This window comes from Corylus avellana, chromosome ca1 (genome assembly GCF_901000735.1).
Source record: "Corylus avellana chromosome ca1, CavTom2PMs-1.0".
Taxonomy (NCBI): Eukaryota; Viridiplantae; Streptophyta; class Magnoliopsida; order Fagales; family Betulaceae; genus Corylus; species Corylus avellana.
The window spans coordinates 31861145-31876257 of record NC_081541.1 but is presented as its reverse complement, the minus strand read 5'-3'; the positions used below and the strand labels follow the sequence as shown (position 1 = coordinate 31876257).

Here is a 15113-nt window from a genome sequence, read left to right as displayed (position 1 = left end):
GTAAATGAGGGGTTAAATATCTTCAAGAAAAATTTCAAAGCCAGAAAATCAAGAAAATTTCAAAATCAAAAGGCCATCACTTTCCGACCCTCCTTAGTTCCGCCCCTAACCCAAGCCTGAAGCTGAACTAGCTTGATTTTTATTTTTTATTTTTTGCTTAGAAAAAAAAAATGAAATGATTTTAAATTGACAAGATTTTAGGCCATTAAAACACTCACCTTTATCAGTAGAGTACATTTGTTCACTACAAGTGGCTTGACCAAAGAGCCATGAGACAAGTGGCAGATTGAGGTCTTCGTGAGTTTTCTTCAAGTGGAAATTCTGTCTCCATAGTTGAGCTGCAAGTACATGAAGATAATACATTATTTAGGGTCCCCTCAACTGAAAAGGAATATATTCCATTTATGGGCAGCAAAATGATGCACTTGATGAGAAGAAAAACTATACAAGAAAACTTGCGACCGGAATCTTTGTATCAATTCTTCCACTGCCTATAAATAGAAACTCCAAGACTTCCTATTAGAGCAAGAATACTTGAGAAGAAGTGAGGTCTAACATGAAGATTAAAGTTTTGTTTGATAGCCAAGAATGACTTGCCTGCTATATATGCTTGCAAGAGGTTAAAGTGTTTGGCATTGTCTAGAACTTAACCTTGCTCGATTCTCATGCAGGTCATTCTGGCTAAACTGACAAGCTTTTTTCTTTCATGTTAGGCCTTCTCTTCTTCACCAACAAGCTTGTGAGATATTATATATTATTGACTCAAAGTATTATTTATAGGGAGGTTGTTCAGTTCACAACTCGAGCTAATACGAGGAAGAGAGATCTAACATGAAGATAAGAGTCTTGTTTGATAACCAATGATGACTTGCCTGCTACTTACAAGAGGTTAAAATTATTGGTATTGTTTGAAAATCTTTATTTGGTTTCCATGCAAGTCACTTTGGCTAAACTGACAAACTCATCTCTTTCATATTAGGTCTTATCTTCTTTACTAACAAGCTTTTGATACATTATATGTCATAGAGCAAGAGTATTATTTGCACCCTACATTGCTAACTCTTCAATTTTCGATACAAGCTTACAAGGAAGTAAGGTCTAACATGAAGAAAAGAGTCTTGTTTTGGTAGCCAAGGATGACTTGCTTGCTACTTGCAAGAGGTTAAAAGTTAAAGTGATTGATATTGTCTAGAAACCTTGTTTGGTTCCCACGCAAATCACATTGGCTAAACTGACACGCTTTTCTCTTTCATGTTAAGCATTCTCTTCTTCACTAACAAGCTTTTCATACATTATATGTCCTGGAGTCAGAGTTTATTGCACTCAACATTGAAGACCGTTCAGTACAAGTACAAGCTTATAAAGAAGTAAGGTCTAACATGAAGACAAGAGTCTTGTTTGGTAGCCAAGAATGACTTGCCTACTACTTGCAAGAGGTTTAAAGTAAAAGTAATTGATATTGTCTAGAAACCTTGTTTGGTTCCCACGCAAGTCACATTGGCTAAACTGACAGGCTCTTCTCTTTCATGTTAAGCCTTCTCCTCTTCACCAACAAGCCTTTCATACATTATATGTCCTGGAGCCAGAGTATTATCGCACCCTACGTTGGAGACCATTCAGTACAAGCTTACAAAGAAGTAAGGTCTAACATGAAGACAAAAGTCTTGTTTGGTAGCCAAGAATGACTTGCCTACTACTTGCAAGAGGTTTAAAGTTAAAGTAATTGATATTGTCTAGAAACCTTGTTTGGTTCCCACGCAAGTCACATTGGCTAAACTGACAGGCTCTTCTCTTTCATGTTAAGCCTTCTCGTCTTCACCAACAAGCATTTCAGACATTATATGTCCTGGAGCCAGAGTATTATTGCACCCTACATTGGAGACCGTTCAGTACAAGCTTACTAAGAAGTAAGGTCTAACATGAAGACAAGAGTCTTGTTTGGTAGCCAAGAATGACTTGCTTGCTACTTGCAAAAGGTCAAAATTTAAAGTGATTAATAGTCTAGAAACCTTGTTTGGTTCCCACACAAGACACATTGGCTAAACTGACAGTCTCTTCTCTTTCATGTTAAGCCTTCTCCTCTTCACCAACAAGCTTTTCATACATTATATGTCCTGGAGCCAGAGTATTATCGCACCCTACATTGGAGACCATTCAGTACAAGCTTACAAAGAAGTAAGGTCTAACATGAAGACAAAAGTCTTGTTTGGTAGCCAAGAATGACTTGCCTACTACTTGCAAGAGGTTTAAAGTAAAAGTAATTGATATTGTCTAGAAACCTTGTTTGGTTCCCACGCAAGTTACATTGGCTAAACTGACAGGCTCTTCTCTTTCATGTTAAGCCTCCAATTCTTCACCAACAAGCATTTCAAACATTATATGTCCTGGAGCCAGAGTATTATTGCACCCTACATTGGAGACGGTTCAGTACAAGCTTACAAGGAAGTAAGGTCTAACATGAAGACAAGAATCTTGTTTGGTAGCCAAGGATGACTAGCCTGCTACTTGTAAGAGGTTAAAGTTAATGTGACTAATATTGTCTGAATACCTTATTTGGTTTCCATGCAAGTCACCTTGGCTAAACTGACAAGCTCTTCTCTTTCATGCTAGGCCTTGTACTCTTTTCCAACGAGCTTTAGTTTGACACATTATGTCTTGGACTTAGAGAACAAAATGCAGGTGAGGCTGTTCTTAATTTAATAATTGGCAAGAGCCGCAGGACTGACAGAAAAAATACAAACCTAACCACAGATGACAAAATTATCTTCCACTCTTAGACCTAACCACATATGACAAAATTATCTTCCACTCTTAGGTAGATACAATGATTCATTTGCAGTTTCAAAATGATGTTACAAATGGCAAAGCAAATATGTCAGCCTTGGACAAATATTGAGCATAAGGGTATAGGACATTGCTTTCATGACAGTGAGAGAAGTCATCATTGTAAGCATTAGTTCTTCGTATCATGTCACTTCTGTGCTGCCTTCTTTGAAAGAGCCACTCTTGATCATCAAACTTAGGGTTCTCAATCTGTAAGGGATGGGGAATCCAATTCACAATTAACTTTCTATATTGTGATTCAATCTGCATTGAGCAACTTCTAGAGAAGGTGAATGCTGGAGCTGTTTCGGTTTTCTCATCAGCAACAACCTGAGTTCGAGAAGAGGGGTGCCACGTCTCTCTGGTAGGTCCAGAAGCCATTTCCTGGGCAATTGTTGTGGACATACCAGGAGTAGAGCAAACTGGTGTGCTGGATTGTGCTGCTTGATCCTTATGCTTTTGCAACTGAAAGTGAAAATCAATAATGCTTCCTGCAGTAAAACATGGAGACAAGTTTTTAAGTATCTGAGAAAAGATGGCAAACCTAAGTAACCAATGAACTTCCTAAGAGAGGGACAAATGCAAAGATACATACCATGGTTATGGTAGTCCTTGGGAGACCTTGTGTCGTTTCTCCTCTTAACATTTTGGCTATTGTCAGAAGAGTCATATACACTGTCAGAGACTATGGGTTGCCCAAGCTCTTCAGAAAGACTGTTGTTCTCCAACCCTGGGACTTCATATTTCCTCTTCTTTTGATTGTCACTTTTTTCCCGACTTCTCTTGTTCTTGTCATGCTTGTGCCTACTTTTCTGACTTTGCATTTCCTGCATAAGCTCACCATCTTCCCTTCTTTTCTTTTTCTCTTTCTTCCTCCTCCTTTTATCCTTCTTCCTTTCCTTCTCAGCATGTGCCCTTTCTCTGTTGAGCTTTAGACAACAACAGAAAAGCTGTCAGTTTGAGATAAGCTAAACTAGTGTATGAAAGAAAAAGGCAGCAACATGCTAATTCATTAGCTCTCATACTTTAGTAACTCCAAAGATGTAAGCCTTAGTAACATATATTAGGAATAGCTTCATGTTCCCTAATCTGAAAATAACGATACATGCTTCCTTTAATAAACATGCAAATCAGATTTGTTCTTCGAGTTTTCTCCCACTCACCTCTGATATTTCTGCAATAAACTACATAATTTCAAACAATGCCCCAAGCTGAACATTGTCCTAATTTAGAACTAGTCACTATCACTTTAAAGTCAAGAAGATCCATAGTATGATGTGCAACCATTATTCATGTTATGAACAAAAAACTTAGCAAGCATGGAGGTCATAGTGTATACTTAAACGAAGAACTTGACCTTTTCATGTTGCATCATATCACTACTCTATGAAAAGAGTTATCCCCATTTTAGGATGCTCATCCACATTTTGTGAACATATCATCAACTACAGACCAATCAATAAACAAATTACTGAGTTATCTCAACTCTATCATTGCTTTTAATAGAGCTACAATTTACTAGAAAAGTTACCTATGAAGAAGTCATCTAATTTCTAAGCTCATCAGTCATGAAATCAGCCTATGGCCGTACGGTATGCCATGGAAGCTTAGAAAGCTCAACGAAATCAGGACATAAAAGGTTCATGAACAACTCTACATTAAAATAGATTGTAGACATTGGACAACCTTTTATGTTAGAGCATAACATAAAGAAACCGTGCATATATATGCAAAAAAATTCAAATCTATTATAAATTTGAAAATAATGCTTTTTTGCCACCTACTTATGAAAGACAAAAGGCACATCTAGCATAATTTAACATCAATGGCACTGTCATAAACGAAGTGAACTTCAAGTGAAAAGAAATTCTGATAGAGAGCTTCATTCCATGAGTGCAATTCCTTGAATTAATAAAACCATGTTTATCTCTACAATAACATTGTCATGAGTACATTACTTGTCTCTATAAACTAGAATGCTAATAAATTCATTACCCTAGCAGATAAGACTATAGCCAATTGATCCAAGATCTCTGATTGAATTGCTATTTCAGTTAGCATTCTAAGCATTATGCCTTGTAGAGAATTCAAACCTCCAGGCTCTTTAGCACAAGATTTTGAATCTCACGTGTCTAGCATGTCACCACCAAGGCATCTTGAAAGAAAAACATATTCTAGAGAGGCGCAAATTGAAAATATTTTCTAATTAGTTGCCATGATACTGAAGGTCCCAAATACCTTTAAAATATCTTTAAAGTTTCAAAATTAGAACTACTACCAGCCGCAAACCCCAGCTAAAAAAGAAAAGTTTTGGCTGCAATTAACACAATGAACTGCACTGAATTTTCTATATTTTTATATCAATGAAAAAGCCAACATTTTTCCTGATTCCCGAACCCAATCAAAGAACAAAAGCCATTCAAAAATTAGGAATCATTCAGAAAACCCCAAAGAGAACGTTAAACCCCACTAGCACAGAAAAAAGAAAAAGACTGCTTTTATATTACACAATAACATATTATGCTTTCATTCTATTTCAAATAAGTATCATTATCTAGTTCATGTTTCCAATCTAAAGAAACAATGCTCTAATGGTTTAAGTTCATGAGAAGAAAGAGTTACTAAGAACCATAAAGGGGAAAAAAAATTCATCAGAGATTGAGACTCTTAGCATAACAGAATCCAATGACTAGACTAAACTAAAACTGAAATGTGATTTAACTTACTTAGTTGAATCCAATTCCTCTCCTCATTGAAGATGTCGTCATCACCAAACACAAATGCCATGAAAGATAACAACAAATAAAATCTATTAAGTTGGCCAAACAAACCTTAATCAGTTCTTTAAGCGCCTCGCCACCCACACCGTTCCACACGTACCCAGGTGGAGGGAATTCTATGCACCGCGACATTGATCTTAAAGACTTAAACTTGAAGGCGATTATCAACACCCTTTACCATAACCTGTTCAAATTCGATCTTTTTATCTTCTAAAAGACCAAACTCAAACGGTCACCAACTCACAGGTATCCTGAAAAACTATTGTTCACAACAGAAATATCAAGAGGAAAAGTACTAGAGACCTCTCAGCCTTTTTGAAAGCCCACCAAGCTCTTCTCCTTTTCTGGGTGCTTTTGTTTAAACTGTGAACAAGCTCACCTGACCTAGAAACTCAAAGGGTTAGAGAGAGTTTCCGTGAGAGTAGGATTTTGTTAATTCTTGGCAGCTTCCGTACAGTTCAAGTAACCGGAGAGGAGCGGCTTGGGATTGTTTGCTTTTTGGCCTATCGTGTCTATCTTTCAAAGTTTGTCATTCGTCCTACCAAGATCATATTTTTTTGTAATATATAGTTTTTTTTCGTAATATATGGTTGAAATTGTAAAACTATTTAGCACCCATATCTGTCGGCGCGGCCCAACAGAGGACACATATATTCTTTTTTTTTTATCTTATATGATTGAATAGTTTAATTTGTTTTATTTAGTGTTTGAATATTAACTAAATAATAAAATTTTGCATTTTATACGTTTTTGCTAAATAGTAATTATAATATTTTTTTTTATATAGGAAAACACAATCACAGAAACATACTCCCTTTTCACCATAAAATGCTTATGATAAGTTTAAGGATATCCTATATAATTATTATCCTAATTTGCACTATCATCACCTTGAAATTTTGGGGTTGAGCTTTATATTTAAAAGACCCATTCATGGACATTCTCTAAGGGATGCTTTTTTTTCTTTTCTTTTTTAAATTCTGACAATTATTTCACTTAACATTTTTGCTGAGTTGGTATGCTTCATCTACCCTTAATTAAAAAATAATAATAATAAATAAATAAATAAGAAAAGAAGAAGAAGAAACATGCCAAGTTATTGCCAACTCAATGAAAATGTACGTGAGATGAAAACCAAAATGCAAAGAAGCATTTATCTTTTGAACAGGTTTATTGGTTTAAATTAGAGAATTTGGACTTGAGTCTTGACAAAAGGGTTTTGTAATTCAAATTAGCAGAAGAAAAAAAAATGAAGTACCATTTTTGACCAAACAAGAATATAAGTATATAACCTGAAATAGACCATGCATAAATTTGAAAAGTCTAAACCCATCTAAATTAATCTGAATTCCATAATTTTAAAGAAGAATATTCCTACTAAGATCCTTGACTAGTGTAGTATTTCATGTTGAAGTTTTTTTTTTTTTTTTTTTTTTTTGTCTTTAATTTGTTGTTCAAGAATATTGAACAAGCTGAAACAAATAAAACTTGTAATTTAGGATTGAAGAAATCCGATGGGCGCATGCTAGCTAGCTTATCAGTCATCATCCATGCACGTAAAGATTTAAAACTAAAATTTGAATAGAGAAATAGCGGGAAAAAAAAAAAAGAAAAAAAAAAAAAGAAAGAAAGATACAAGAATTTTAGAGTTGTTCGGTGTTAGGCATCTAAATCCACTATGACGGAGATTCAGGTAGGTAAAGATCATACAAATAAGGTAATTGATTTGTTTGCGCCACTAAATATATTGACAAGAAAAGTATGAAACGTAATAATATAGAAGCCCTATATTCTAACAAAACAAGTCTTGGTAGTATATAATTTGGTTGACAAATCGATCATATTCATACGTGACACCATGATCCATTCATGAACAAAAGTGTCATTATCTTATATCCTACTATGTAGATTTCCAACACCTTCCTGGCAATTAATAATCATGCATGGTTGAGTTATTCAACAATGTTGGCCGGTCTTTGCCGTTTGGGACAAGCTTTCCATTGATGTAAGACAACAAAAGAAGAAAAAGCTGAGAATTGTGAGGGAAATCTTTCACTCTCATAGCCAGAAACAAAGACAAACACTAGGGAGACTCATATATATATCTTGAAAAGGATTGGGAGGCCCGGAGGCCACCAGTTTTTCACTCCACTTGGTGCTTTTTATGAACTTTTCTTGCCTTCCAAGATGAGGAGGAAGAATAAGACAGAGGGCATCTCATATATATTAATTTTGGTTTAATAACTGGTTTTGAACTTTTGGTCCACATACCACCAATTGTGGCTTGAATGCTTGATTTTTCTGCAATAAGTTATTCCCCCGTACGTATTACTTTTTCCATCAAAACTACATGGGTACGTACTCTTTTCCATTTCCAAAAGAATAATACACTAAATTTTTACACCACTTGATTTGACATGTTTGAGTGATTAATAATTTAATTTTTTAACTGACTAATAGTCTAATATAAAAAATCACTTAAAACATCTCATATTAATTGGTGTGAAGCGAGTATAAAATTATTTAAACCACTTCACATTAACTAAAGTGAAGCTGGTGTAAAGAGTAGTGTTACTCTTTCAAAAAAATACTTGATTCTCCTTCTCTTTCAAGAAAATAGAACGTCTACTATACACCACATTTTATCTTACTTTTATTCGACTTTGCTAATGTAGCACTTTAAATTAACCATTAAGGGTTGATTAGTTGTCCCACATTAGCAGAATTAGATAAAAATAAGATAAAAGTGTAGTATATGCACGGACGAAGCCATAAATTATTATAGCCACGGGCCAAAAAAAATTTGCTGCTAGGTTTATATATATATTTTTTGTTTACCTTAAAATTTTTTGTTCTTAGGAATTAAAAGGGTATTAATAGTAACAATAGCAGTAATAATAAAGAATATCTAGTATTGTTAGCATTTATGGAAAGGGTATTAATAGTAACTACAACAACAATAATAAGAATATCTAGTATTGTATAACTACTTGCAATTATGGATATGCTATTAAGTAATGCTAATGCTAAAATTACAAAATTAGTTTTTAGGATTTGACTTGTGGTTATGAAATTTTTTTTTTTTCTTTTTTATTATTTTTTTAAAGATAAATGTTGTAATTTGATACAGAAGGAATTATTTTTCACATCCATACCACATGAAATTGTATATTTTATTTTCATTTTTAATTAATTTTTTTTTTTTATACTGAAACAACTTCACTTTTTATAGTTTATTTTTTTATTATTTTATTATTTTTTTTGAGGGCATAATAAATATTTGTATTATATTATTTATAGGTCTCACATGCGAGGATGTCTGTGGAATCACCATGGAAATGGTACGATGTAAGCAGCTACACGAGGAGCCATATCTCCGTAAGAACACTTGTAGCCTAATAATCTGACATGTATCTAACGGACGGTCGAGATGAAAGATATGTATCATATCTCTAACAAAACTGAGCTGATGATATGAACCCCACACTCCTTCTTCCTTGATTTTTCAATGTTTGCACCGTCACCGAGGGAATCCCCCAAATACGTATAAATTGGACGTGAAGGGCTTTCCTTGACTTTGCAAAAGTGCCTCTGGATTCTCTGAATCAATCGCTCTCTCTCTCTGTCTCACTCTCTCTCTCTCTCTCTCTCTCTCTCTGGTACGTCCAATTTTGTTTTTCTTCTATCTAGGTATTATCATTAGCAGCCCACCTAGGGTTTTATGTCAAGCCGGCTCGACTTTCTGGGGCTTCAATTTTCTTTCAAAGCCAGGGTCTTTCTTCGATTTTGTTCGTCTCTTTTTAGTTCCCAGAACCTTGATTGCATTGAATTATTCGACACAGCCTATGATTGGAATCTTCCATGCAGTTCATTCGGTTTAAGGGTGTGATGGTAAGCCTTTCCCTACTTGTTAAAAATCTGTTATTTTTGGCTTGATCAAGTGGTTTTTAGTGTTTTTGGCGATGAAATCTCATATGGGTTGTGACTGGAATGGTTGAATTCGTCGTGTTCATGTAGTTGGTTCTAGGGTTTTGAGGTTGATTGTGCAAAACCCCAGCTGGGCATGTTTTAGTAGTTTGATATTAGGACTTTGAATCTGTCCAGCACCACAATTTCCCATCTGGGTATTTGTTAATTCTCGTCACTAGGGAGAATTGGGCTCAAGTTTTCATCTGGGTCAACTTCAAAATCATTAATTTGTTTACCTTTTCACTAGTTTTAGCATTTTGTTTGGTGGCGATTTTGATATCCTAATGGAGGACGGGGAGCTTGATTTCTCGAACCAAGAAGTGTTTTCAAGTCCGAAGATGGGGGAGTTTCCGAGCAGTTGCTCAATGGATAGTTTCTTTGATGAACTTCTCAAGGACACTCATGCTTGCACTCACACCCACACTTGTAACCCATCCGGCCCTGATTCTTCGCATACGCACACCTGTTTTCATGTGCACACTCAAATCGTGCCTGTCCCATCTGAGGACAAGGTTTCCACTGATGATACTGCAGAGTCCACTGAAAAGAAAGGGAAGAAACGCCCCTTAGGCAATCGGGAAGCAGTTCGCAAGTACCGTGAGAAGAAGAAGGCCCGAGCTGCATCGTTGGAGGATGAAGTTACCAGATTGAGGAATTTGAATCAGCAGTTGTTGAAGAGGTTGCAGGGTCAATCTGCATTGGAGGCAGAGATTGCAAGGCTTAAGTGCTTGCTTGTGGACATTCGAGGAAGGATTGAAGGGGAAATTGGATCATTCCCATATCAGAAATCAGTCAATCCAAACTTGCCTCATCCGAACATTCCGAGTGCATATGTGATGAACCCGTGTAACATGCAGTGTAGTGATCAGGTCTATTGTCTTAATCCAGTTGTGGATGGAAATAGAGGTGAAGGCACATCATTAAACGGGCAAGACTTTAATGGCTGTGAATTTGAGAATCTTCAGTGTTTGGTGAATCAGAATTCGGTATCCAAGGAGCTTTCTGGTTGTGGTGTTGGGGATGTAGCAGCCGATGTCAATTCATTTGGTACGAATAAGAGGAAAGGTAAAACTTCGGTTCTTTTCCTTTTTGGTTTATTTGGATGGAGTGTAGGCTATTAAAGTTGATTAATTGGGGCTTTATGTCATATTTTTACTATTTTTTTAGTATGTATTTGTGATATGGAACTTGTTACTTGTCCCATTAGCAGGCTTGCACTATGCAACTTAGCAACTCTAATAGCAATACAGCTTTTGTTTTGTGGGACATACTTCTATGCCTTGTTAGGAGTGTGGAGCTTATTATTGTGGCAATTAAATAATCTAGTTGTACCTGATTTTTTTCTTTTTTGGTCTTTGCTACCGTAAAATAAGTTGTGTTGTAGGCGATTTGCTGTGATATGAGCTTGTAATTAGTAGTGGTCTTATATTGTTGCAACTTTATAGGTCATCTTATTGTTTGCTTTCATGAGTAGGGATGTATTATGGTTGCACTAGGGAGTCGTATTCTTAATTTACAAGTCCGTTATTATCTTCTATTATTAGTTTCCTCTTTTAAGTTAGGAACATTTTGCAATGCAAATGCCTGTGTATACTTTTTCCTATAGGTCTTTCAAATCCATTTATTAACAAGCATATCTCATAGTGGTCTTTGTTGATATTTAGATGCATATATTTTATTGTGATTTGCTATAAATGTTAAAAGCATGTCTATAATATCCTAAAGTGTAGTAGAAAAGTCATTATCATAGGCTGTGTGTGTTTGTGTGTGTAAGATATACTAATCTTTGCAGTTATTTATCTTCTTATCTCATGCCCACATACTTATCCAAGAAAAAGAAGGGCTATTGTGGAGTAATGATATAAGGAGGACTAGAGTCCTCCCAAATGTGATGTGGCATTTAAAATTACCAATAAATCAAAATTCAATAATGATCTTAAATGCCACATCACATTTGGGAGGACTTTAGTCCGCCTTATATCATTACTCGCTATTGTGTGTATAATAGAAGATAACTAACTGCACAAACTAGCAATAGCACTATTTTTGGACTAGCCTGTCTCCAAGCAGATTGAGTGTGTCCTAAAAGAGTTTGAGGATTTTATTCTCGAGAGTGAGAACTTTCAAACATTGAAGGCCAGTGGGCAATAAGGTACAGGCTGGAGCTGGAGTCTGGATGCGGAAACAGAATACTCATAACTGCAAAACAAGACAATATAACATCATGTGGAAGTGTAAAGACTTTAGTGGCTTGACAAGAGTTAAGTAAGAGAAAATATAAAGACCCAAACAACATGCAACCATACAAAGATTTTCTATCCAGGCTGGATTCATGAAAATCTTCTGCCATTTAGCTCTCTCTGGGGTTTGATTCTCTATATCAAATTATTGGAACTAGAGGACGGAGCTTTGTGTTAACCAATTAATAATTTAATTATCTGACCTCACTTGATGTACCCTTCTACTTTATACTTATTGGTATGTTAGTTGCAATTTAGTTCAATTTATAATTTGAGATTCTAGAGGTAGTGGTGGCAAACTTTGGCAAGAATCAAACCTGAAAGAGCATAATTCCGTTAGTTATATCATTTTGGATCTATTTTCTCATGTATGCCAACTATACTAGATTCAAGTTATATTCTCCCACTTATTCAAAAAAAAAAAAGTTATATTCCCAAATTTATGGAATTTCATGATAATTTTTTTTTCTTTGTATGAATTCTTTGAATTTTGAGGCAGTCTTTGTTGTATCTTCTATTTAAGGGAAAAATGTTCCAGCGGTCCATGAGGTTTTACTTTTTATCAAATTTAAGATTTGAAAGTTGTCAACTCCCTAAGGTTTGCACCATTATCAAATAACTCCCTCCATTCCTCTTCCGTTAAATTTTTAACAGTGATAAGTGACACGTGGCCATCATAATGCATCATGTCCATTAAAAAGAAGACGTGTCTAGACCATCTAGTCAAGTAGCTTACATTAGACATACGCCACACTGAATTCGTCACATCATTGACACATTAGCCCATAACTTAAAAATTGGACACGTCTGCTAGGAAAAAAAAAATGGAGGGATGGTCGCAGGGTCACCCCTTTGTTGTGGAAGGGTGTGTTCAACAGAGGGGGGTCAAAGCTTTCATCTCAACATGGTTGTTGTTATTTGTCAAAGAGCCAGTTGTGGGCAAGGCCTAGTATGACCCAAGTGATCTCCAAATGCTGAGGGTCTTGGCCACAATGGTGTAGGTGACCACGACAATGAGCAATACAAACATGATGTGAACTAGGAAAACCAAATCCATAATGGCCACAGCCCTCAGCAGTATTTACTTCATGTCTCACCCCAATTCAAGAAGAAAACTGCTAGGCTTACAAACAAATGTTACAAAAAAACTTTTACAACATGATGTGGCACAATATGATTGGGTTTCTCAAAAGTTAAATTTATCTCATTTCCAATCATGTTGTGCCATATCATGTTGTAGAAGTTTTTTTGTAAAATTTGTTTGTAAGCTTAGCATTCCTCATTCAAGAAACCACACAGCCTATAATGTGCACAGCGATCATGGCTGAGGCTTCCTTTAGTGTTAAGGCTGGGTGAAAACCATTCAACATACTAGAGTTCAAGCCTAGGAAGAGAAGGCCTACTAGTTAGTTGGTTTCTTCAATTGAAATGAGGAAGAAAAGAGGGTGAGGGGGTAGGGAATCAGGGTTTTACATTATTGTTTCCTGTGGAAAGTGATATGTATGAGATTGCAGTGTTTTGAATGATTATATATAAAGTAATTTCAAATATTCAACTCCCATCTCACTGAGCTAATGTGGTAGTGCCCATCAACCTTTTGAATTTTTTTTTTTTTAATAAAGGCATATCCAAGGGCTGATATGCATTGCCAAATCAGCCCAATGGGATGAAAGTTAAGTATGTAGCATTACTCTTCCATCTATATCTAGTTTTCCTTGCTTATGATCTCTATTTTTCTCTGTTGATAAAAAAACTAATGTACTTGTACACAGCTGTAGGGTTTCTTCTACTTATTGTTTGTTAGCCTTTTATGAGCCTGATTTATATGGTGATTGTTTTACTAGGAGGGGCTCGTTCAGCAAAAGCAAGTTGAAGAGCTGATTAGTTGGCAGTGTCTTTGTCAAGGATACATATGGTCTTCCAAATAAATAGTTTTGTTGAACTGCAGCATCAGCTTTCCCTCAGGTCATTATGTGGTTATTTATTTCATTTTTTTCTGCTTTATTTTTAACCCACTGTTGGGTTCTTGGAGCCGCCATGGCTTACATATTTCAAGCACTACCGTTTTTGCCAGTTCATGAAGTTTATTCTACTTTAGTGTTTGATAAAGCAGAAAGCTTAGTTGATGTGTATAAGTGGAAATTATGGTTGAGGCCAACTTTATGGTTTTCTATGAAGTCAAATGCCTTTGTCTCAGCCTTCATATTCTATATGTGACGTCTCCCTTCTCCATTATTCTTTTCATTGAATTAAGTAGTAGGACACTTGCCCTACTTCTAAGGATAGATAGAAAAGGTGGGGGAGGGACTCTCTCTTTTCTCTTCCAAGTCTACTCTCTTTTTTCCCTCTTTCTGCTGTCCTGTTCAGAAAGACCAATTAGTGGTTTTGGCATATCTTATGCAATGATTGATTCTATCAGCTTCGTCATTTAGCGTTGTGCCATTCTTTTTATTTTTATTTGTAATTAAGTAGTCCTTTTTCTTTGAGTGGATGTTTTCAAAAATTTCTTTATTTCTAAGCCATCCAAATTCTTGATTGCTGGATTACAGAACTTAGGGAGATGGGATGCCTTTCATCTTTCAATGCTATGAGATGTGAACAGGTGAGAACAAAACTCGCTTTGTGTGATCCAAACTTCTTGTTTGTGTGGAAGGATAGAATCAGCTTGCGATGTTTCCAGTATATTTTATTCCAGTTACTTTGCTGCCATATAATACAAGAAGTTTGCTTCTGCCCTTGGCATTTTCCTAACAAAAGTATGCCAGATTTCCATCAGGAAGAAAGCATTGCCTTCTAACTGAAGTTCTGCAAAGGGATTCATGTCATCCTCGAGTTGTGACAGAAAATTGGGTAAATTGCTCAGTATGTTGACCCTAATTGACCCAACTGGCCACTGTGATTACCAACCAATGGAACACTCTCACCACCACTATTAGGGTGAGAAATAAAGATAGGAGGATATTATATCTATGGAGCTCATGGCCTTTTATGGTCATCTACTTAAAAGATTGTTCTAGCTTGCTAACTTGTTGAATTCATTAAGGCAAAACTTCGTAGCATAGTTCTTTTCAAGTCATAATTAAGCGGAGGTGAAAGTGGGGTGCCCGTTTGATTATGCATAATAATGAGTTGAACATATATATTGGTGGTGGATGACTTCTCTCCAGTTTGTACCTTTGTGGTTAACCATTGCCTGCTCATAAGAACTTCAGGCTTTTTATTGAAACATTAAAACCGGGCTTTGAATATAGAAGCTAGAATTTGCCAAGAAAACAATAAATTATTAGGCTCTTTTCACGTG

General features: G+C 35.9%; 2 protein-coding genes across 8 annotated transcripts; one reads left to right on the top strand and one right to left on the bottom strand.

The window, feature by feature from the left end:
* Positions 1–2752: 2752 nt before the first annotated feature.
* LOC132165651 (stress response protein nst1-like) lies at positions 2753–6126 on the bottom strand. 2 transcript variants are annotated; one of them, XM_059576304.1, is made up of 3 exons: positions 5655–6126; positions 3419–3752; positions 2753–3314 (listed from the first exon to the last, which is right to left on the bottom strand). In XM_059576304.1, the coding sequence occupies exons 1-3, from the start codon at positions 5733–5735 to the stop codon at positions 2842–2844; spliced, it is 888 nt and encodes a 295-aa protein (XP_059432287.1). In that variant the 5' UTR covers positions 5736–6126; the 3' UTR covers positions 2753–2841. The 2 variants fall into 2 exon arrangements, with proteins under 2 accessions (XP_059432287.1, XP_059432295.1); XM_059576312.1 differs by lacking the exon at positions 5655–6126 and adding an exon at positions 5550–5648.
* A 2830-nt stretch (positions 6127–8956) lies between these two features.
* On the top strand, positions 8957–14965 carry LOC132180479 (basic leucine zipper 19-like). Of its 6 annotated transcripts, none has more exons than XR_009440164.1 (4): positions 8957–10637; positions 13657–13777; positions 14362–14414; positions 14589–14965. XR_009440164.1 is itself a non-coding variant. In XM_059593349.1 (3 exons), exons 2-3 carry the CDS (start codon positions 9857–9859, stop codon positions 13683–13685), a joined length of 810 nt encoding a protein of 269 aa, XP_059449332.1. In that variant the 5' UTR covers positions 8957–9494; positions 9826–9856; the 3' UTR covers positions 13686–14008. The 6 variants fall into 6 exon arrangements, 3 of the variants coding, with proteins under 3 accessions (XP_059449332.1, XP_059449318.1, XP_059449302.1); XR_009440162.1 differs by having other exon boundaries at positions 14578–14965; XR_009440160.1 differs by having other exon boundaries at positions 14362–14965.
* Positions 14966–15113: the final 148 nt, after the last annotated feature.